Raw genomic sequence first — 22301 nt, 5'->3', positions numbered from 1 at the left:
TCTTCCATTCTATGCTTTGTTTTTATTTACGTTGAAAGAGTAATCGTTGATGTCGGCAACATCTTGTGGTTAACATCAGGAAGAACTTGAACTTTTAATGGGAGAAGTCCTCAGCCACCTCCATTTTAACCTTACTGTCAGCCAACCATGGCATACAGTGAAGAATCAGTTTCTGTACTGAATGGACACGATACAAAACAGTTTGAATTATTTTTCAGGATGAGTGCCACAACTTTATTAAAGTTCTTCTAAAGAAAAACGATGATGCATTGTTTGTCTGTGGAACTAATGCCTTCAACCCTTCCTGCAGAAACTATAAGGTAAATGCTATTTGTCGGTTGGAACCACACTACCAGGAGGCATTTCATAATTTACTGTGACTGTACCTGCAGCAACCTAAGAGGGGTAATTCAACACCACCTGAGTTCCTCTCACTTGTTCAACTTAATGTATTGCTCCACATGAGTGATCCTAAGCAGGCTTCTAAGCTTCCTGTTTGTTCAGGATTGATTGACACATCTTTAAAGAGCCTGCCTAGCAAAGTTAGTTTCTGTAAGACCCTTTTCTCTATTGTTCAGAAGACTGACATACTTACCACGTACACCATGTGGATTTCCTCTCTCTATTTTTTTTCTCCCTCCCACCCCACTATCTAACCTCTGAGCACAAAAGCACACTTATATGGTGAGTGATTTCTATTCTAAAAGGTATCTCAAAAGCATGGCATTTGAAACCGTAGACTTTCCTACAAGAACACAGGAATTTAATTCCATTGAGCACTCAGCTTTCTTGACCACGGCCTTGCTTACTTTGGCTTTATGCAAGGGCTGGAAAAAGCCCTCTTAAAGAGTTAGTAAATCTAGCTGGTTTTGATGCAGCTAACAGAGGTGCTGATGAAGGAGCAGGGACCTCGCCAGGCCTGGAAGCAGAGGTGGCAGTGATCTGAGGTCTTGGCTGCACCACTGTTACCCTTCCTTGTACATCTTTCTGCCAGCCTTTGTCTCAGGAAACATGTACTGTGTTTCTACTGTGGCCCATCGCTGAGGTTGTAAAGACAGACAGGAGGCCTCAACCCGTAGGGAAGCCAGGCAGGGAGAAGAAAACAACAATTTCATGGGGTTGCTGCCATGGTGACATCATGCAATGGATTATGGAAGCACAACACAAAAGTTCCTGCCATGCATGAGGTGAGGAGTCTGGGAAAGCTTCAGAAGATGACCCCCTGTCTTCAAACTTTCCTACCTGTTGTTCTCACATCGGGAACACAAATACCACCGCCCTTAAGTAACACAGGCTCTACAAGGGTAGGGATCACATCTGTGATTCTCCAGAACCTAACATAGTGCCTCCCAAACAGGCGTTTAATTAATTTTTGTAAAGCATTGAATGAGGCAATGCCTAACCTTTGTCTTAAAGGGTAAGGAGAAGTTAGCCAAATGAAGGAAGAAAAGCATTCCAGTTAGCAGGGAACAGCATGAACAAAGGCATGGAGTAAGAAATGGCCTATTGAGTTTGAGAAATCTCATTTGATTCTGAATTGTGTGACTGTGAAATGACAAGTGTTAACAGAAAAAACTTGAGATGTAGATAGCCCCAGGGATGAAGGGAAGAGAATAGATAAAACCCGTAGGATTTAATAATAGATAAGCACAGGATAAAGAGAGAGAGGTGAGTCAAGAATGACTGCTAGGCCATCTCTTGGTGAGTAGATGGATGGGGCTGCCACCAATTCAGACAGGAAATAAAGGAAGAGCTGTGAGATTGGGGTTGGGGGTTGGGGGAGTGTGAAGGTATGGGCTCCATTTTGCACAGTATGAGAATGCCAAGCACTGTGAACGGCACTGCCTATGGGACATGAATAGAGCTGTCTAGCAAGAAGATGGATCAGTAAGCTTTGGTTTAGAGAGAGATGTGGGGAGAAATATAGATTTGGGTTCCATCATCATAAAGTGAAACCCTAGGAGTGGGAAGAATGAGAAAAGCAGTGATAGGCTGGAATCCGCACCAGCAAGCTCACCAGAAAAACCCCCTGTCTTTTTTTGGCATGTACAGTGAAGGGAGGGTCTGTTTGACCCTTAATAGTTATCTTCCATCTTACACTTGGAAATGGGCACCAACAGGGCCAGGATTAGGGTGGAGCAAGTGAAGCACGTGGCTCAGGCACAAAATAGAAGGGGTCACCAAAAAATTCAGTAATTAAGATGTTAGATTTTTAATGCAATATTTTTTAGAAATCAAAATTAATTAATACATAAAGGTCTGTCATAAACCAAAGATCAAGTTTTTAAGTATAAAGGCAAGATCCATCAGTTTATAATAGAGGTAGCCAGTCTAGCCCAGCATTTACTCTAGCTAGTGACAGCATACAGATAAGGTTTCAACTTTAATTTACCACTTAATATTCCATCCCTGTTTGTCATTGTTTAGGACTCATTAAGATTAATGCTTCTAACAAATCCCAAGGAATTCCCTAGATGGAAAGCTATCTTTTATGACAAAGTACAGGTTTTCTTGGCACAGTAATATACAGGCCATGAATGGTCTGGCTTATTCTTCCTGTACATGTTCCATTTCCCACGATTCTACACCTATAATAATGCTGTCACCTCTTGCTTGTTCTTGCCACACCTGCTGAGACATGCTCCATGAGCCCAGGCCTCTCAGAAGCCACAGATGGGATGTTGCTCATGCTCAGTTCCCAACAATATGCCTAGCACTGTGAATGGTAGTAAGAACCCTTGGCATTGCTCAGAAAAGTGTATTTTTAGACTCAGGGCACAGTGTGACATTGCTGATGATATGGGACATAATGTATTTGGCTGCAGGGAAAACGACAGCTTCTGTCTTAAGTGCTTTTTATCAACAGATCGGGACAAAGGTTCAAAGTGAAAACAATGACCAGCCTTCCACTGAAAAACCCAAGTCTTATCATAGTACACAAGCATCAAGTTGATTAGAGTGACATGAAGCAAGAGAGTGACAAATTTTCAGTATCTGCCTCTCTACCATGCCCTGATCTATATTAATTTTTATAACACAAGTAAGCTGAATCTGTTAGAAAGGTTATAGCCCCAAATTAGATTATCAAGATTATCTAGGGGAGAGCTTTGAAGGCTACCCACTATAAATCTAAAACTGCACTCCCTGCCTTTTTCCTCCTATTCTCTAAACCTTTTGAACTTCTGCAAAAATCAGGCTGGGTCTTTGTATAATTATCTGTACCTGATAGCTGTTTAACTTCCCAGGAGCTGCTGTGAAGTCTAAGATTTGATGACTGCTTCAAGGGTTAGTTTTCACTTCTTGGAAAGAGGAATTCACCATGGCTTTTGCCTATGGACCTTTCCAACCTCACAAACCGAAACATGTGTACTTCACTACTTCTCGTCTTTGACCAGCTATAGGTATAGCCACTTTTTTTTTTTTTTTAGGATTAGTTACATTATAAAGAAAACCATATACCCCTTGTCTATTGTTTCCTCATTGCCAGGATTAGAGCGTGCACAGCTTAGGATAAGGGCATTTCCGTTGCATCACTGTGTGCTAAACATCATTTTTGAATACATGCCAGACCCACAGACCACAGAGTCTGTCAGAGTTCAACAAAAAGCTCTTGGTTGGTATAAAATATCTGAAAAGGACTTTCATAAAAAAATGTGCTGGGTGGAAGAGTACACTGCTTGAAAGAATGTCTAATTTGACCATCTTTCCCCTAAAAATATGTTTTTAACACAGCTATTTTATGTGATTCTCAACTACAGTTTAAAAGTGGCTTCAACAGGGTCCATCTCAAAGTGATTACAGATTACAAAAGGCCTGTCACATCCTGGAAATTATTTCTGAGGGTTTAGGGCAAAAGAAAAGGTTGTTGTTTGTAATTAAGTCTGATTATTTCATTTAGATGGATACGTTGGAACCATTCGGGGATGAATTCAGCGGAATGGCCAGATGCCCATATGATGCCAAACATGCCAACGTTGCACTGTTTGCAGGTAAGCGACCTGATTTCTCCTCGTTGCATTTGCTTTTGCTTGTTTCATCCTGTCACTGTGAATCTGCTCTAGAGGATTCATGGAGTCACAGTTGTGCTTTGATTCTCTGGTGAATACTGTAATTAAGAATGCCTTTCTGTTTGAAATTAGTATGAAAATTGTACTTTTGCTTCTCAAACGAAGTCTTTGCTTCACTTACCCATGTGTTTGTGCCTTCAGGAAAGGATAACAGCATAGCGCTGAACATGCGATGGACCAGTTAGGGAATGTTTGGGCTCAAATAATAGAAAATCCCACCTCAAACCACCAATGTAAAAAAAAAAAATTAAATTTAAAATCCCCTACTGATGTGCCTTTATTGTTTAAGGTAGGATGGACTTTGGGGTTGGCTAGATTCAACAACTCAACAGTGTCATCCGGGAGGCAGCTCCTTTTCATTCCCATGCTCTATGTCGACCTCATGATGAGACTGGTGGTTCTCACAGTCAGAGGATGACTGCCAGCCCCAATTAGGGCTACATGTCTTCCTGTCCACATATAGAAAAGAAAGGGAAAGAAACAAAAGGAAGCCTCTGGAAGCTCTCTCAGAGCAATGAGGCCACATACCCCCAAGCTTCCAACAAACATCTTCTCAAATATTATTGACCTGATTAGGTTACACAGCCATCTCTGACCGAAAGACAATGGTGGGTGAGGGGAGGGTGCTAATTGCTTAGGCTGACCTCTACTCCCCAACACTACTCCTTGTTTCCACTGCAAAAGATATAAAGAAATAGCAAACAGACCATCATTTTCAGATGTAGTGGGATTTTTGTGTATGAGTTTGTGTGCTTTAATTAGAAATTTATTTAGGAATTCATTACCAGCTGTGTATGTGGAGGTGGGTGTAAGAGAAGTGTTAGTATAATAGTGATTGTTATAGCTTGTAATAAAGCAGTTAGCTATAATTTCCATCACAACAGCTAAAAACTGGCATATACTAGCTGGATGAGGGACCCTAGGGCTTTGATTATGAAACAAGATTAGTTCCTGGCGTCCTGAACCTCTCCCTCAGTGTCATTCATTTGTGGGCCTGAATCTGCAGTGATACATTGTCAAGTTAAGAAGGGCAGGTTCCTCGGGTTCTCCCCCTAAATGAGAGCACAGTATTACTGAGAAGCAGTTCCGTCAAGAATACAAAGTCTTGTAGACCTATTTGTAAGGTATGAGCAAGGCTAGTGGAAAGAGTACTTGAGCATATTCCCAAGTGCATGACTACTGCTGGAGGTCCTCACTGACACTTGGAACCTGCATTAGTTGGGACCTTGGAGAATGTGGGCTGCAGGGGAGAATTTAAATTTAACTGTAGGGCCAGGAGTGGTAGCTCTCACCTGTAATCCCAGCACTGTAGGAGGCCAAGGCGGGGCTATAGGAATATAGAATACATATTCTATAGTCTTATATAAAGAATGTCTTTATGACCTGGGGCTCAAAATCCATAAGAAAAGTTATGATTCGTAGATATTTTTGGGGCCAATTTAAAGGTTTGCTCTCTGCAGTTTAAATCTACCAAAACTTATTGATATATAGCTGTTAATATTGCAGATATTAAGACATCTCTAAATTGAACCTGGACAAATTTTAATTATTTTAAGACCAAAGACAGACATCAAGATCTTTGTTTAAATATATTTGGATATGAGTTTTTTTAAAACAAACAAAACAATAAGCCATTATGTTTACACTACATATAAAAGAGCTTGAACAGTACTATGTTGTATGTAAGTCACTTTGACATACAACTAATGAATATATGTAATCCACTAAAAGTGAATCACAGAAGTAATTTTTTTATTTTGAATATAATTCTTGTTTCCATGTAATCAACATAGATTTTGCTATTATAGAACACCCCTTTTGATTATTTGTTGGCAGAGTGTTTGCTAAGCCAGGAAGGAACCAAAAGGTCTAGAGACTAATCTTCAGTCTGCTTTATTCTCTTATGCCTGGGATCTACCCTCAATCGTATCTCCCCCAAAGAATGAATTATTAAAGAAAGACCTATTTGAACTCAGCGTCACCCCTTCCCCTTTCTTCTTGGCTTTAGCCAAGTTGTGTTTCGGAATGTTTTTAGTTTGTGACTTCGGAAATACCGAAGCAAATACCTGTTATTGAAACCAGATTGCGAGGGTTTAGTGAACTGTCAAGCCTGAGGTCAAGAGGAGCTGTTACTCTCAGCACGGTAGCAATTTAGTCAGCCCTTTTTTGCTTATGAACCCTCTCTCTTCAACTTCTCTCACCTGATCAGGCTGAGGACTTCTTTACTTATGCATGTGCCTAAAATTTCTGGGGACACAATCAGCATCTATCTTTCCCTGGGCTCTCACCTAATCCAGTTTACCATGGTGTGGTGGCAGTAGTAGTGTCCATGGATCCTTGGCCTTGAGGTTTCAGTCAAGGTCCAGCTAATCAAGTGAAGCAAACATCTTTCATCTACCCTGTTCCCTGAGCTGCTGCTGCTGCTGCCGCTTAAAAAAAATTGCCATGCAATTTTAAAATGAAAAATGTTTCATCTCTCATGATCCCAATTTAAAATGGTTAGGAATGTGGGCCAAGAGTTTTCCCAGCGACTCTTGGATTTTTCCCAGTTGTGCTATCTCATTTGCCTGATGTTGGAAAGCAATCTAGGGGATGTCTTTATTATTCCTCCAACCCCACTGACTTGCTCCCACCCTGTTCACCTCTTTTCTTTTTCTTCTAAGATGGAAAACTATACTCAGCCACAGTGACTGACTTCCTTGCCATTGACGCAGTCATTTACCGGAGTCTTGGAGAAAGCCCTACCCTGCGGACCGTCAAGCACGATTCAAAATGGTTGAAAGGTGAACAAACAATTAAAAGGAGGGTCGGAGGGGAGGGGAATACACATCTTGTGGGAGATTTAGAGTCTGGAGGGACCAGACTGTATCTTCATTTGAGTAATGGCTTCTGACAGACAGAAACATGTAAATTGCATCTTTGGCTTCAACTGATTTATTTACCTCCCTTTTTTCCTTCCCCTGAGTTTCTGGAGTATTAACAAAACTACCAATGCCACAACAATAGAATACATTACATTCATGTTTTCTTGCTTCAAGCTCTCATTTCTGAGTTCTGCATGAAAAGAACTGAACAATGTATTCATGGAAGGGGACAGGGGCTTGGAGGTGGTGGGGAAGAGGAGAAAAGCTATTCACAACCCTGTATGAGTCAGGGTGACGAGGCAATGTATACAAAATCTTCTCTGTAATAGGGGCATTCCATTGTGGAAAATAAAATTACAGAGATATACAAAATTCCATATTTCTTCATTGTTGATTGCAAAGCTTCTGAAAGACATAATGTGTAAGTGTGAATGCCTTGTGAAATCACCAGCACTTGCATGTGTGAAGTCATTAGAAATGGTTAGTGTTAACCAAATGTCTAATGGTGCTACACTTTTAATTAATAACATGTCTTTGGCTACACTTGATTGAAATTCTGTTAACTCTGTTTGACATGTTCCCAATTAAAGTGCCTGTTTGTCTACAGAACCATACTTTGTTCAAGCCGTGGATTACGGAGATTATATCTACTTCTTCTTCAGGGAAATAGCAGTGGAGTATAACACCATGGGAAAGGTAAGAGGGGATGCTGTCCCTGGCTCAGTTTGTAACATTTTCAGAAACCCACACCTTTGGTCAAATGTTGTTATAAATGATCTTGAAATGAGAACCATAAATCTAATAACAGAGTGCGGTGTGGAGGCCCTATCAGCTGTTTCAGAACAGTAACAAAATCGCAGGAGATTTCTTAAGTATTTCTATGGAAAATTTATGTTTGGTTGGTTTCATGCTGAGATTCAAGTATCTTTTTTTTCTTTTTGAGACGGAGTCTTGCTCAGTTGCCCAGGCTGGAGTGCAGTGGTACAATCTCGGCTCTCTGCAACCTCTACCTCCCGGGTTCAAGTGATTCTCCTGCCTCAGCCTCCCGAGTAGCTGGGATTACAGGCATGCGCCACCGTGCCCAGCTAATATTTTTATTTTTAGTAGAGACAGGGTTTCACCATGTTGGCAGGGTGGTCTCGAACTCCTGACCTCAAGTAATTTCACCTGCTTCAGCCTCCCAAAATGCTGGGATTACAGACATGAGCCTCTGCACCTGGCCCGAGATTCAAGTGTCTTGAGATGTGGTTTCCAGGTATACTCAACAGTTTTGTTTTTTTTTTCTTAATTGAGTTGCTCCACAGAGACTGTAACTATGCAGTATCTTTAATCAAATTGAGTTTTGATTTTTGTCTTTATTGCAAAAAGCAATATACAACACTTAGGGGATGTCCATTTTAGTTCTTTTTACCAGAGAGCAGATCAAGGTCCCTAAGTTGGAGGGTAACATAGAATGCCAGGGTGGCTTGCACAGATTCAGGGCCCAGAGGCAGCTAGTGAGGATGGCAGAGATTGTGCATACAAAGTGTGCTTTTGTTTGAGGAAATAAAAAGCTAAGCAGTCTGTATGGAAATGAGTTTATGTGGCTCGGAGCTGATTCCCTGAAGGATTTATGGCTCTGTATTAAATGCCACAGCCTTATCTTTTAAAACATGCTGCTCTAATGCTGAGTTTTCCTCTTTTTTTCTTTTCTTTCTTTTTTTTTTTGTTACTGATTTTAGAAACAGTATTAAGCACCTTGTTGTTTTGTTTCTGTTTTCAAGGAATGCAGATTCTACTAAGATCTCCTTGCAAAATGAATGCATTTAATTTTCCCTATGTGTTTTTCCTCTGCAGGTAGTTTTCCCAAGAGTGGCTCAGGTTTGTAAGAATGATATGGGAGGATCTCAAAGAGTCCTGGAGAAACAGTGGACGTCGTTCCTGAAGGCGCGCTTGAACTGCTCAGTTCCTGGAGACTCTCATTTTTATTTCAACATTCTCCAGGCAGTTACAGATGTGATTCGTATCAACGGGCGTGATGTTGTCCTGGCAACGTTTTCTACACCTTATAACAGGTAATCATGCCCTAGCTGTGTTGACCTCATCAATTCTTCCTGGCTTCCTTCTCCCAGGGGGTTCTCTTCTAATAAACCATATTTGCAACTGACTGAAAATTGCATTCATTGTGTGTAGCTAAGAAGCACTTAACACTTAGTTTTCATCAACAAATTAATAGTAGTTTATAAGCACTATTAAGTTAGGCTTTAGGGGAAGTAATTAGATAAATTATGACAATATCTTCTATTTATATAAGCCTGGTATATAAACACTTTTTATGTGTTATTTATAAATCCTTCTAGTAATCTTAGAAACTAGATAATATTGTCTTCTTTTTCCACTTAAGGAAAGTGAGCTCGACATATTATACTACCTGGTCCAAGTAGTCAGTAGATGGAAGAGGCAGTTTGGAACTCAAGAATGTTCGTCCTGTCTCTTCTAGGTCATCTAATAATTTGCAGTATTTGACTTCTAATATTCTCATGACTGGATCAGTACCTTTTGAAGTTAAAACATTGGAAATGTATTAAAGTGCTACAGGGTAAAATCTAGGATTCAAGATAAAGGACTTTGGTTATTAACCTGTCCAACAAAGCCACCCTTGGGCAAGCTCACTCAACAAGTTGGGCCACAACCCAGACCCCAACCACAGCACCAGAATCTGACTCTGGAAGGCTCTAGTGAGAATTTATAAATCATCAAACATTGTACCTACAAATTATGAGTGTCATCCTAGTCACTCCTATTTTTGTATATACTTAAAACTAAGACTTTGAGCAACTAAATGATGCACTGGTAATTGTTCCTAGAGCAGTGAAAATGTGTATAGAACAGAAGGAAGATAAGCATTAGTGTTTTTCCTTAGTACTCAGCTCTCTGTTAAGCCAACAAGATTTCAGAGTCCTCGTATTGTTGTGTGAAAATGATCCTAACAGTGTGCATGGTCGTGAAATCTAAATTCATGCACTGTGTTCTCATTTCTGTGCAGAATTTTGGGTGTTCTGTATTGAGTATGTTCCTCTAGTAATACTGTTTTGCTTTGAATTATAAAACTTTTTACAAAAACTTTTAAGAACTTGATGAGTGCCTAAATGACAGGCACCAAAATGATAAAACTAAAGGATAACATCTAGAAAGAAATGCTTAAGAACAGAGCAAACTTCATGAAGGATGAAATCATGTTCCTCAATTATACAGCGGATGAGAGTCAAGCTCCCCACTGAAAATAATATGAAAATACGAACCCATATTGCACCAAGAAGTATTCAGTTAGATTTAAGTAAGCTTTAAACATCTGTAGGGATTTTTAGACTTGTGGATAAAAACGATATTTAAAAATTCAGGCTTTCATTGCTCATACATCAGAACCTATCTCTCTAGGATTTTGAAAAAGTATACTGTCTTGGCACATGGAAATGCAGGGGCTAGTGGAATCTAAGACCAGTTCTAGTTTTCTAGTTTCTGTTTTGTTTTGTTTGTTTTGTCTTGTTTTTTAAGGGTGTGGGTTACTTTGTGATTACAATATAGTAGTAAGCCCTTAAATATTATAGATAACTCCATTTACAGTATTTTCTTAAACGGCCCCTAAGAAATATCCACTTAGTGCATGATTATGCAGTCTCAGAAATCATATTTGTTTGGTAATCTATACCCACCTAAAAATATACATACCCATTGTCATCTATAAATTATAGTCCCTCTGTTGTCACTTTCTCTGGTTTCATCCCTCTACTTCATGCTTTACACATGCAAACTTGGTCATGTCAAATTGTTTCAAATCCATTTGCCCTGAGGATAAAGCCCTAGCTCTTTGGCATGACACACAAGCCCCCACAGGGTCTGGCCCCATTTCCTTCTCTAGTTCATCCCCTCCCATCCTCTGCCATGCAGCCTGTGCCATGGGCTGATCGGAGCAAAGATCTGCTCCTTGAATGTGCCATGCTTTGCTCATTCATTGCTTTCTGCGAGATTTGCCCACCTGACCAACATCTGCCCACTAAAACCCTGCGGGTACTTCAAATGTCAGCTAGTCACCTCCTGTGGGACCTTGTGCATACTTCTTTCATACTCTGCTCTTACCAGACTGTCCTGAAGATGTTGTTGTTATGATTTTTGTTATTATTATTATTATTTTTTTCCTGAGACGGAATCTCGCTCTGTCACCCAGGCTGGAGTGCAATGAGCCATCTCTGCTCGCTGCAACCTCCGCCTCCTTGTTCAAGCAATTCTCCTTATTTTTGTCATTATTCTTATATTTGCCTCCACACTGAAGTGTGAGCCAACTGAGGGCAAGACCCTATGTTGTTTGTGGTGCACTTACTGCCTTAAGTAGGGGTTCTATAAACATATGTTGAATGAACGGAAGATGGGAAGGAATGAAGGAAAATTGAAAGGAAAGAAAGGAACGAAGGAGAGAAACGTAAGGAAGGAAGAAGAAAGGATTTCACAACTGATTCTAACCTCAGGAAGACTACGAAACCCTAGGATATCTTTAGTTATTACGACGTGCATCAGAAAATACTTCAAATAGTATTTATCCTATTTTTCTTAATATATAAAGAAAATACTATATGTAAATGTGTTACTTTCCAAAAAGGAATATGTGATGAGAGTGTTACGAAATCAAATAAATAATGCAAAGGTTCTGAAATTCCAAAACAAATGAGAATCACTGTCTTTTTTTTTTTCTTGAGACAGAGTCTCACTCTGTCGCCCAGGCTGGAGTGCAGTGACTCAGTCTCAGCTCGCTGCAGCCTCCACTTCCCAGGTTCAAGCGATTCTCCTGCTTCAGCCTCCGGAGTAGCTGGGATTACAAGTGCCCACCAACATGCCTGGCTAATTTTTGTATCTTTAGTAGAGACGGGGTTTCACCATGTCGGCCACTCTGGTCTTGAACTCATGATCTCAAGTTATCCACCCACCTCAGCCTCCCAAAGTGCCAGGATTATAGGCGTGAGCCACTTCGCCCGGCCTATCACTGTCTTATACACTTAATTCTGTGAACAACATATGTACATGTATAAATTTATAAGCATTTAAAATTTATTTTGCCACCTTATTTTAAATAAGCTTTTTAAGCCTCTCCCTATTTCTTGCTTTATTTAAGCAATTATTATTAAGCAATTATTATTCAATAATTTTCTTAAGAAATTAAAGATGGAATAAATTCTCCTAATCATTTATGAAGTTATTTTTATATCTGTTCAACATTTGCAAAATTCAAGACAAAATCATTCTCTCTGGATGATATTCCCTGCCCTGGATGATGTTGCCACACTGCAGGGCACCCGTGTCTCTTGTCCTGGGCGCTCTTGCCATGTAATGACCCACTATCTCAAAGCCTGATTAAAACTTTTGGCCAGCTGGTGCCTGTAATTTATTTGATCAAAATCAAGGAGCAACTCTAGTCAAAAACAAATGTGGGTCCAAATGTAAACTGTGCACCCAGATGAATGAATAATTCATTCCTTCCCATCATTGATTAAAAAAAGAAGCCTAAGTCCTTCCAGGGGTGCCAGGCAAGGATATAATTATAGGTGGAGCTGATGGCCATTATTGTTATTTATCACTTTATAAAGTACTTTATTTGCAAAGTGATGGCATTTTAGAAACTTAAATTGTTTAGTCTTATGTAAGTAATCAGGAAGGTAAAAATTTAAATGTACAGAGACTAACATAAAATGTGTGTGGGTTTCCCCACAAACACATTCTCACACCCTAAGTTCTTGGCTCGAAAAACCAAATTCAAAGAAGCAATATGTGGACAATGGGAGAGCATTTTTGTTTCAAATTTTCACCAATATTAGTGACACAGAACGCTCTCCAGAGACTTCAGAGAGGTCATTAACTGATAATTAGTATCAGGGAATTCATGAAACTTCTATCACTAGCTCAACAATTCTTCTTTTATAAATAAAATCAGTTCAAGAAGCAATGTAGACATGAAGAGTTTTTTTCCTCTCTGTGAGCTTCCTATAACTACCCCATTCTTTAAGGCAATTGATGCAAATTTGATTGAGAGAAATATTTTCTTTGTGTACTAAGATCCCTTATATTTATAGTGTCCAAGGTATGAACTTTAAATTTCATTTGCTGTACCAGGAAAGTTTCTCTGGAGTATGTTCCAAACCACATCCATAACCATTGCATGAGTAACACTTGATGTGAAATGTCATGTTGTAGCATCCCTGGGTCTGCAGTCTGTGCCTATGACATGCTTGACATTGCCAGTGTTTTTACTGGGAGATTCAAGGAACAGAAGTCTCCTGATTCCACCTGGACACCAGTTCCTGATGAACGAGTTCCTAAGCCCAGGTATGTGCAAATATTCATATGGCTATTTTAAACTTTAGAAATGGCAAAGCTTGCACCTCTGATAATGAACATCCTATGAACTGCACACCAGTGCTTTCCATGCCAGCCAAGCAGATTGCCTTCATCTCATTAACCAAAACCCAAAGTTACCTTCTCATATACTCAAACCACTGTTCCTCCAGTCTTCTGCTTAACCTCCATATATGTTATTTATCCAATGTAATACTACAATGGTGGAAACCATCTGAGGCGTCACTGGCTTATAGTTGGGAAAACTGAGGCCTGGAGAGGTAAAGGGTATTGTACAAGTTCAATAGCGGGGGTTCGGGGTGGTGATTTCCGCTGCTTCTTTATGCTTCCTTTCAATTTTATAGAGACCCATGTCTTTAAACCCAAATAAAATATGAAATGTAAATAGTGTTTTCCGGATTTGTGACCAAGCTGGATCAGAGCTCAGTCTAGGACTCTAGACCGAGGGTGAGAAGAATCCAGCGGGTACAGTGGACCATTAAGATGTCTCTGGTCTGCCAGGTTTTGGTCTGTTTTGGGTCCAAATACAGTGCAGTGTCCTCCTCCCCAAATCATGCCTTAGAATTCTTTTCATGGGATACTATGGTCCAGAGGCAACCCAGAGACCTCTCAGTCCTATGTAGTCTCTTCCCAAACAGGCTAATTCATCCTAACTGGGACAGGAGGGAAGTCCCCGCTAAGCCCTTTGCCTGCCTCTCTTCTGTGGCACGCACTCACACCTCCAATGCAGCATTTGCACTCCAAGTTTCATAGAAACAACCCATGGTGTCTGTCTTCCCCAGGAGTTGTGTGCCTCTGGAAGGAAGCCCAATGTCTTACTAATTTTTTTGTTTTTCAACTCTCTTCCGCAACCTCCAGTCTTCCCCACAACATACCTAGCCAAGTACACTTACATGAACTAACTTAGATAATATGAACCACTTATACCCAGAGGAGAAACTCATCCATCTTCATTACCTGAATTATCTGGCATGTTGATATTCTGTTACTTATGGAGAGCAGACTAGGTGTGAAAAGCACACCCCAGCAACCTCAGACAGATAGTCTTAAATCATTGCCTGGGATTGTTAACTACCTTCTAGATAAGCAGGAAGGGGAGTTCAGCCTGAGGGATCAGGTTTCAGAAAGTTCTTATGTAATACTCTCTCCTTGGTATGTAAAGATGGTGTCACTCAACCAATACCAGCACACATACTTTAAGTGATTTTCTACTAATGGCAGTGAGTTCAAACATCCTTCCACATGCCTGCCTCGTCCCTCTTGCAGCAGTCAGGATGCTCTATGGGGCTGGCTGGGTTAGTGCCTTGAGACAGTGTGGACATAGGAGTGGTTCATGCTGGTGTCGTGAGGGTCCAATCTCCTCTTCTGCACCACCCTGGCAAACCAGGTGTCTGGACAAGATGGCTTTCAGCGTTTCCCTAATCTGACTTTGTTGGGATGACCCTTGACTCCTGAAACCATAGAATTTCTTGTAGAAGCAAATTTTTATGGTCGTCATTCAATGACAAGAAATGACCTTTCAGGAAAGAATCTGATATAATTGGCTTTTCATACCTGCCAAAATCAAACAAAAATAAAAACAACAATAAGAAACAAAACTGAAATGTTCTCTGAGCGAGCCCCAGGTAATGAAACATGATTACACGGAGTCTTGCTGGCACATACCCTGGTGAGTTTTGGAGAGTCTTTGCTTTCTACACTTGCGAAAACGTCAACCTCATTCTTTCCCTCTGTAGAGTAAATGCATGAGGAATCTCTAGCAGCCTTTTTGGATAAGTAAAACCATCCCCGAGATATGTGCAAACCACACTCACTCACTTGTTTCAAGCTGCATCACTGTTTACTGAGGTTTGTTTGTGCTTCTGGGAGGAAGCCAGCCTGCCCCCAGCTGAGGCTGAACTGTGCTGGCTGAGGCTCCTCAGAAAAGTGGAGGCGGCTCAGAGGAAATCTCAGCATATTGTGCTTGGTGGCATTCTGCATTGTTCAACTTCCTCCTCTCAGGCTGCAGTACATTCTCCTCCATTCCAGATGCTTAGAGAAGCAGTTCATTCAAAGAATTTGCCATAAGGCAGAAAATAAGCTCCCTCCTTCCTCACCCTTTGTTTCATTTTAGGCCAGGTTGCTGTGCTGGCTCATCCTCCTTAGAAAGATATACAACCTCCAATGAGTTCCCTGATGATACCCTGAACTTCATCAAGACGCACCCGCTCATGGATGAGGCAGTGCCCTCCATCTTCAACAGGCCATGGTTCCTGAGAACAATGGTCAGGTGGGTGTCTAGCAAACCGTGTCCTGATGGATTTCCTAACTTCATCTCATTTCGGAGAACCAATCAGTGGATCATGCTTTGAAATGCCACAAACATCTTCTGCTATCCTGGGCATTCATTCAGCTGTGAAATGCTGGCCGATTGGTTGGATACCACTAAACCCCTATACACACATTCCCAGGGAGAAGAGTTCCAGTATTTTCAGGCTAGTTGGACACATGCCAGCAATTAGAGGAAGGAAATACCTTTCCTTCTGGATTAGCCCATTGATCCAATCTGTGCAAAAATAGAGGAGCAGTGAAGGAGAACCAGTGAATGGATGTGGATACCTGATTGGTTGGAAATGATTACAAAACTTGCAGCAGATTCCACCTGAGCATGGCTCATGGATTGTTTGCAGTCACACAGCACAGATACCACATTTGCCAGTGTGAAGGATTCATAGTTTAATATTCTTTTTCTGAACTGGTGGCCAACAGCGAAGGGAGAGCCAATTAGAGATCTGTGGTAGTGTTAAAAAACTCTTCCTTGTATTTATTCAGAGCTTATTTCCAAGCAGTTCAACAGGCTTTCCCAAGTACCATCCCACTGTGGTAGCCATCAAACAAAATGTTAATTAACTTTACCACTATTTTTATACTATGACTTTATTAAAACATATTAAAGCACTGTAATAGCTCTAGCACACAAAATGGAAACCATGGTATATAACTTGCAGGAGGGTCTATGTTTTCTGGTTCCAGCTGTGGTGCTTAGGACAACTAGGTCCCCATGGAGTGTCAAATGTCCAAGGGATTTCAGAGAAAGCAAATTGCTGGTAGGACTTATCCCAGGTATGCCCTTCACCTTTAGCTTTAAATGGATATTGTTTGGCTTGCAGGTCCTTACAGTTTTTAGTAGTGCCATTAGCACCCTACCTCCTCATCCTTCAGAAAGCTTTCCAATCAAACATTTTGTTGATGAAGGCCTTGTATCTCAGAGGAAGAGTATGGAGAAATGGCAGTCATTGCTTTTCAATGTTAAATTAAAGGTTAAATGAATTTCTTATTACTTCTTACCCTTGTCATAGGAGACATTAGTCTTTTCCTTGTTCATGGAGGGGATTATTGCTAAGTGGTTTCAGGTGGTTTTGGCTATCTATTATAGTACTTGGCCTGCAAACACACACACACACACACACACACACACACACACACACACACACACACACACTCTCACACCTCCTTCCTCCCCTTTGGAGCCACACTAGTGCTCTGCAAATGGAAATAAAGGGCCAGAACCACTTGAGAACATTATTTATATGCATATATTTTTCTTGAGGTTATTACTAGAAGGCTATGTCGCAGCTGTTTGAAGTGGAACAGGGAACACTTTAATGATAGACCAACAAAGAGATAAGAAATGTGGTCCTGTCATTTTAGATACCGCCTTACCAAAATTGCAGTGGACACAGCTGCTGGGCCATATCAGAATCACACTGTGGTTTTTCTGGGATCAGAGAAGGGAATCATCTTGAAGTTTTTGGCCAGAATAGGAAATAGTGGTTTTCTAAATGACAGCCTTTTCCTGGAGGAGATGAGTGTTTACAACTCTGAAAAGTAAGTGGAATATTTGGTTCTTTCTTAGTAATTATTTGTTATGCTATTATGGCCCCTTTCATTCAGAGAAAATCATGACCGACTTAGGTTTTATGCATTTTTAGATGACTTTTTAGTGCTGTTTGTAAAAATTTAACACCTAAAAAGCATTATTTTCTCCTTGCCAATGTGTGTGTGTGTGTTTATATACATATATGTGTGTGTGTTTATATAGATACATATATATGTGTGTGTTTACGTGTGTGCATGAGCATAAGGGTTTGTTTGTTTCACCGCCAGTTAGATTAAGAGACTGCCTTGTGGGCTGGGAAGTGGGATGTGAGGGTGGGGCCGAGAAAAAGAGAAGAGTCTATTAATGATATTATCTTGCCTGATGAAATTAGATGCAGCTATGATGGAGTCGAAGACAAAAGGATCATGGGCATGCAGCTGGACAGAGCAAGCAGCTCTCTGTATGTTGCGTTCTCTACCTGTGTGATAAAGGTTCCCCTTGGCCGGTGTGAACGACATGGGAAGTGTAAAAAGTATGTATTTTGCCTCACTGACAATTAGAAAGTCCATGGTGGCTAGGTAACAGTCCTAGGTAGCTCATGGTCATCCTCTTCCTGCAGAACCTGTATTGCCTCCAGAGACCCATATTGTGGATGGATAAAGGAAGGTGGTGCCTGCAGCCATTTATCACCCAACAGCAGGTAGGCGGCCTGAGGTGTGGGAGAGGGTAAAGTGGCTTCCAGCCAAGATGTATTCTAGATGTAAGATTTGCTCTGCTCACACACACCACCACACAGCTTTCTGTGCAAACTCCAGCAACGGGACTGTCAGCCTTTCTCCTTCCCTTTCCCATTTCATAGAGCCTCACCACATCACATGTGGCAGATTTCCAATTGATTAATCATCCTCGGACTGATTAAAAACACAGAATGGAAACACAGTGGGCTTCAATGTATTCCCTGGAGAGAGAGACAAGAAGGTGCCTGCCTTGATCATCATGGTGGGAGAAAAGCAGAGAAAAGGAGCAATAGGATACCAATTAGATTAGTGAGTGGTTTGTCCAGCCATAGCAAAACCGGCTCTTGTAATTGACTGTGCAGGGCTGAGAAGAAATTGCAGAACATTTGTTAAGCAATGTAATTGTACTGCAAGCATGGTGTATACATCCAATAAACCTTTTCCCGCGCTGAAGAACAGTTGACCCTATTACTCGTCAGGCCGTCAATCAATTCTTGGCAGTTCTCCAACAAATCAGCTAGATGAGGCCAGTCCACCATGCCTATGATTTTGGTGTTTAAAATTGTTACCCTGGCTTTAAATGCTTAGATGGCATTAGCTAAGAGGTTTCTTTTTATGCTTTTACTTCAGTGGATGTGAAATCCAAAATAAATTTGCAGAAGTATTCAATGTTTATCTCTGATGGGTTGTGGCAAGCAGTTTAGGAGGTTAGACAGCACAGATCTTTCTTCAACACAGCCATTTCTTCAACCTCCTCAGATCCAACGGGAGAACAGAACCATCTTTTAATCACTCTGAGCCTCCCTTCCTATTTCAGAATAGCTAAACAAACAGATCAAGGGCATATCTGATGACCACCACCTGCATAATTTGAGGACAAGTACTCTCGTAAACAGAGCTGATGATAACTATAAAATCTGACCTAGAAATTTGACTAATGCAAAAGGTTGAGTCTCTGTATATTATTAGAACAGCTTTGCAAGTAGCATTATTGACATGCTATAATCTTAGAGCTTTGTACCTTTGCATGGGAACCCTCAAGGTGGAGGAGAAAGGATCACAAAGCATGGTGAGGGGAGCTATGAGATGACCATGTCCTTTCTATGTTCAACATGTGACCGAAGGCTATAAGACTGATTTTTAAAAAATTATTGTTAAGTCAATATAAGAACCCCAAAATAGTTTCCTTAAGGTTTGCATTCATATTTCAATGATGCTGGCATTGCTTAAAACATGGGGCGTTCCCTTTGGAGAGTGGGCTCCAGGGCATGATGAATATTGGCTGTCATTACCACTAGAAATCTTCGTCTTTTGAGGGATTTGATTTTTAATGTGGCAAAAAAGATTAGAAACCAAACATGGTGGATTATTAGATCAAGCTGTGACTTTCAAAATAGTTTTCCTATACGGCTCATAAATAAACTCTGAAAGCAGTTGCAAAATAAGAGTTTCAATTATATTATGGGAATATGTACAAAGTGCCCCCAAAGGAAGGTGACTCTGGTGTGCTTATTTTAAAAATCAAAATAGCTTTTATTAAAATTGGTTTTGTTAATGTCATGTTGCTTGTACAGCCCAATGGTGACCTAGTAGACTTGGAAGAAACATGAGCATGTCAAAGAGAATGAGAGTAATACTCCCAAGGACTGGGGCAGGGCTGGGAGTGAACAAATAACCAAGCGGTCTCCACAAAATGCACCACCGGCTCCTGTCCCCTCACTTGGACCTTTGAACACTTTATCGTCCAAGTTTTTGGCTAGATAAATGTCTAGGCAAAAAACCTTGCCTAGGAAGGCAAGGGTAGGAGTGAAAAAGAGAATAGAGAAAAAAAGATTTTTCTTTTTAATTTATAGACTTCCATATTGTTTCTATGAGGCGTGTATTTTAACATCTAAACTTCTTAAATGTTTAAGAAATGCTCAGAGAATTAGAGTAAAGAAGGATATAAATAATCTGCAAGCTAATTATCTCCCTGAATAATATCTGAATTCACTGCTTAAACCATGGCTTCTCTTTGGAGAGTCACCTAAGACTCGTTTCTATAAACTTCAGAGATAAATTTTAAAGCTGTTATGTATTTCTTTTTTGCACCTGCCACTCAATTTATCAAACTGTGTTACTGTCTTTAGTGAAACCTGACTCATTTCTGAAGACTCACGTTATTGTATTCGTTTCTGTCTCTCTTTCCCTTCCTTTTTTAAAAGACTGAGTTTTGAGCAGGACATAGAGCGTGGCAATACAGATGGTCTGGGGGACTGTCACAGTAAGTACAGTCTTTTATCCATTTTTATCTTTGGGCAAAGATGCTTTCAGTGAATGGCCTAGAAACATCAGCTCACATGTGGAACTGAGTGCAGCTGACACTAAAGCATGCGTAAATGACAGAAATCATCTTCTAAATACCAAATAAAGAAAGCAGTGCGTTCTAAAGCCAGTGTTGTCAATGTTGTCACTATCAATGCTGGCACCTATTTCATTAATTCTAATGCAGGGGAAAAAATTCACCGTAGAGGATATTAATTGTAGCAAAGCAGTAAGTTAAATCAGCATTTCCATCACAAAATGACAGTTTTGCTGTTTTTAAAAACGTGCTTTTATACTGTCATTTTCCGCCAAATAATAATAAGATTGATCATTGTACTCTAGCTTTTTAATTGAGTGGGCCTGTTTTATTCTTGAACATATCGACTAACAAAAGCAATTATGTTTTTAAATTAGATTTGTGTCTATTACCATATGTGATAGGAAAAAAATTTCAGAAATAACCCACAAGTACAAGGCAATTCAAAATAATCTTTTTATAGGAATTGGCCTACTATGTAAATCTCAGAGATAGTTATTAAATGGTAACATTTTAGTTAGAACTTTACGTAAAGGATCTGGCTCAAATTTCTGCCCAGTTGTCATGTGACCCGATTAATATCAATATTCTCCTGAAAATGCTTTATTAATGCTAATTTAAAGAATAATACCATACTCTTGGAAAATATGTTTAGTTTGTGCTGTTTCGAATGTTATATATGCTGAATTTCAAGAAGCTTGCATTCAAAATGGCACCAAATAATAGCTTCTAAGGGAATGAAGCTATATTATCCTGATATTTGATTCTATAACGAAAGTCACGGATATAACTCTAAATTTTTCAGTCATGAGTACTGAAATTTCAGACTCTAAAGTGTCATTCAACTTTCTACCTTATCTTTTTTAGAGATTAGTTATAATCAAATAAAGAGGGCTAAAGGCAGACTTATCTCCAAATCTTTGCCATATACATATTTTTCATTTACAAATACTATACATTGGCAAAAATTCTTATTATGTCTTACACACAAAACTGATGAGTTAATAAATAAGCATAGGAGAAGTGTCATCACTAAAAGATGTATGTTACGTGTGTGCGTTCATCTGTTATCAGGGAAATAGTTTGATGTTTGATCAGTGGACCTTAATCATCTTGGTGCATTATAGCTTTATTTGCAAGGAAACAGGTTTTAAGATGTGTGTGTGTGTGTGTGTGTGTGTGTGCATGCGTGCATGCTTTATTAACAGCTTAGTTAGCTGATGTTAATGAGCTATTTTCATCATATTTATATTACTTGCGATAGTGGTGTCTGTAGAAAAATAGGGGTGTAGATTTGGATCAAATCAGAAAATACGTGAAACATGTAAAGATGGTTGGTACTGTGTGTATAAAATGTCCACTGTACCAGTAGGCTCACACCCTTATCTGTGTTCTCAGGCAGAAGAACCTAAGGAAGCCTCTGTATGTAGCATAGGGGACGCTCTCAGGTCCCAACCCTGTGCTTTACTCTTTATTTCCAGAGTAATCTTAGTGGTCAAGCCCCTGGATCTGCCTTCGTGCTTTGTAGTGTGCCTTTGACCTTTAACCCCACTCTTGCGGAGGCACTTGCCAAGGGTGCTTGCTCGGGGCAGGAGGTAAGGCTGCCCCTCTGCCTGCCTGCCTTTGCTCATGGCTTCTCCTCTCCCCGTGTTACTGCTGAAGCATGAACTACCTCTATTAGACAGACCTATCCCCACATAGGTATTCAGGGAGGATTTCTCTAACTGGTGCAATCATTATAACTGGTACAAAATTAACAGGATTTTAAAGGGAAATGAGGAAATCACAAAGAGCCAGTGTTAGAGGCTGAGTGAACCAGAGATCTGACCCCAACACACAGCACACACCCAGATATGTTGCCTAATACGTGTAATGGTTTGTTTTTTGTTTTAACTTCCAAACTAAAACCCCTGATGATTTCAGAACACTGTAACACTGGACAGTTTCTCACAGCATGGTTGTGAGGATGAAGTAAAAAGAGAATGTAAAGAATAAGTGTTTTCTTTTAAGTGTGGTCCAGGTATCACTTATGCATATGCATGTCCCTCTGTA

The 22301-nt window shown here is 40.2% G+C and overlaps 1 protein-coding gene across 6 annotated transcripts in view; it reads left to right on the top strand.

Moving 5' to 3' along the window:
- SEMA6A (semaphorin 6A) overlaps positions 1-22301 on the top strand; it is a 132043-nt gene that overhangs the window by 79678 nt on the left and 30064 nt on the right. For all 6 annotated transcript variants that reach the window (XM_063604599.1, XM_008952061.6, XM_008952058.6 and 3 more), the window contains 11 exons: positions 219-320; positions 3899-3989; positions 6731-6850; positions 7539-7627; positions 8768-8985; positions 13151-13282; positions 15426-15581; positions 17003-17179; positions 17563-17703; positions 17791-17871; positions 20113-20171. In XM_063604599.1, the coding sequence (XP_063460669.1) occupies positions 219-320; positions 3899-3989; positions 6731-6850; positions 7539-7627; positions 8768-8985; positions 13151-13282; positions 15426-15581; positions 17003-17179; positions 17563-17703; positions 17791-17871; positions 20113-20171 (1366 nt within the window). The remainder of the gene's footprint in view (positions 1-218; positions 321-3898; positions 3990-6730; positions 6851-7538; positions 7628-8767; positions 8986-13150; positions 13283-15425; positions 15582-17002; positions 17180-17562; positions 17704-17790; positions 17872-20112; positions 20172-22301) is intronic.

The sequence above is a fragment of the Pan paniscus genome, chromosome 4 (assembly GCF_029289425.2).
Source record: "Pan paniscus chromosome 4, NHGRI_mPanPan1-v2.0_pri, whole genome shotgun sequence".
NCBI lineage: Eukaryota > Metazoa > Chordata > Mammalia > Primates > Hominidae > Pan > Pan paniscus.
This window is presented reverse-complemented; position numbering and strand designations above follow the sequence as displayed.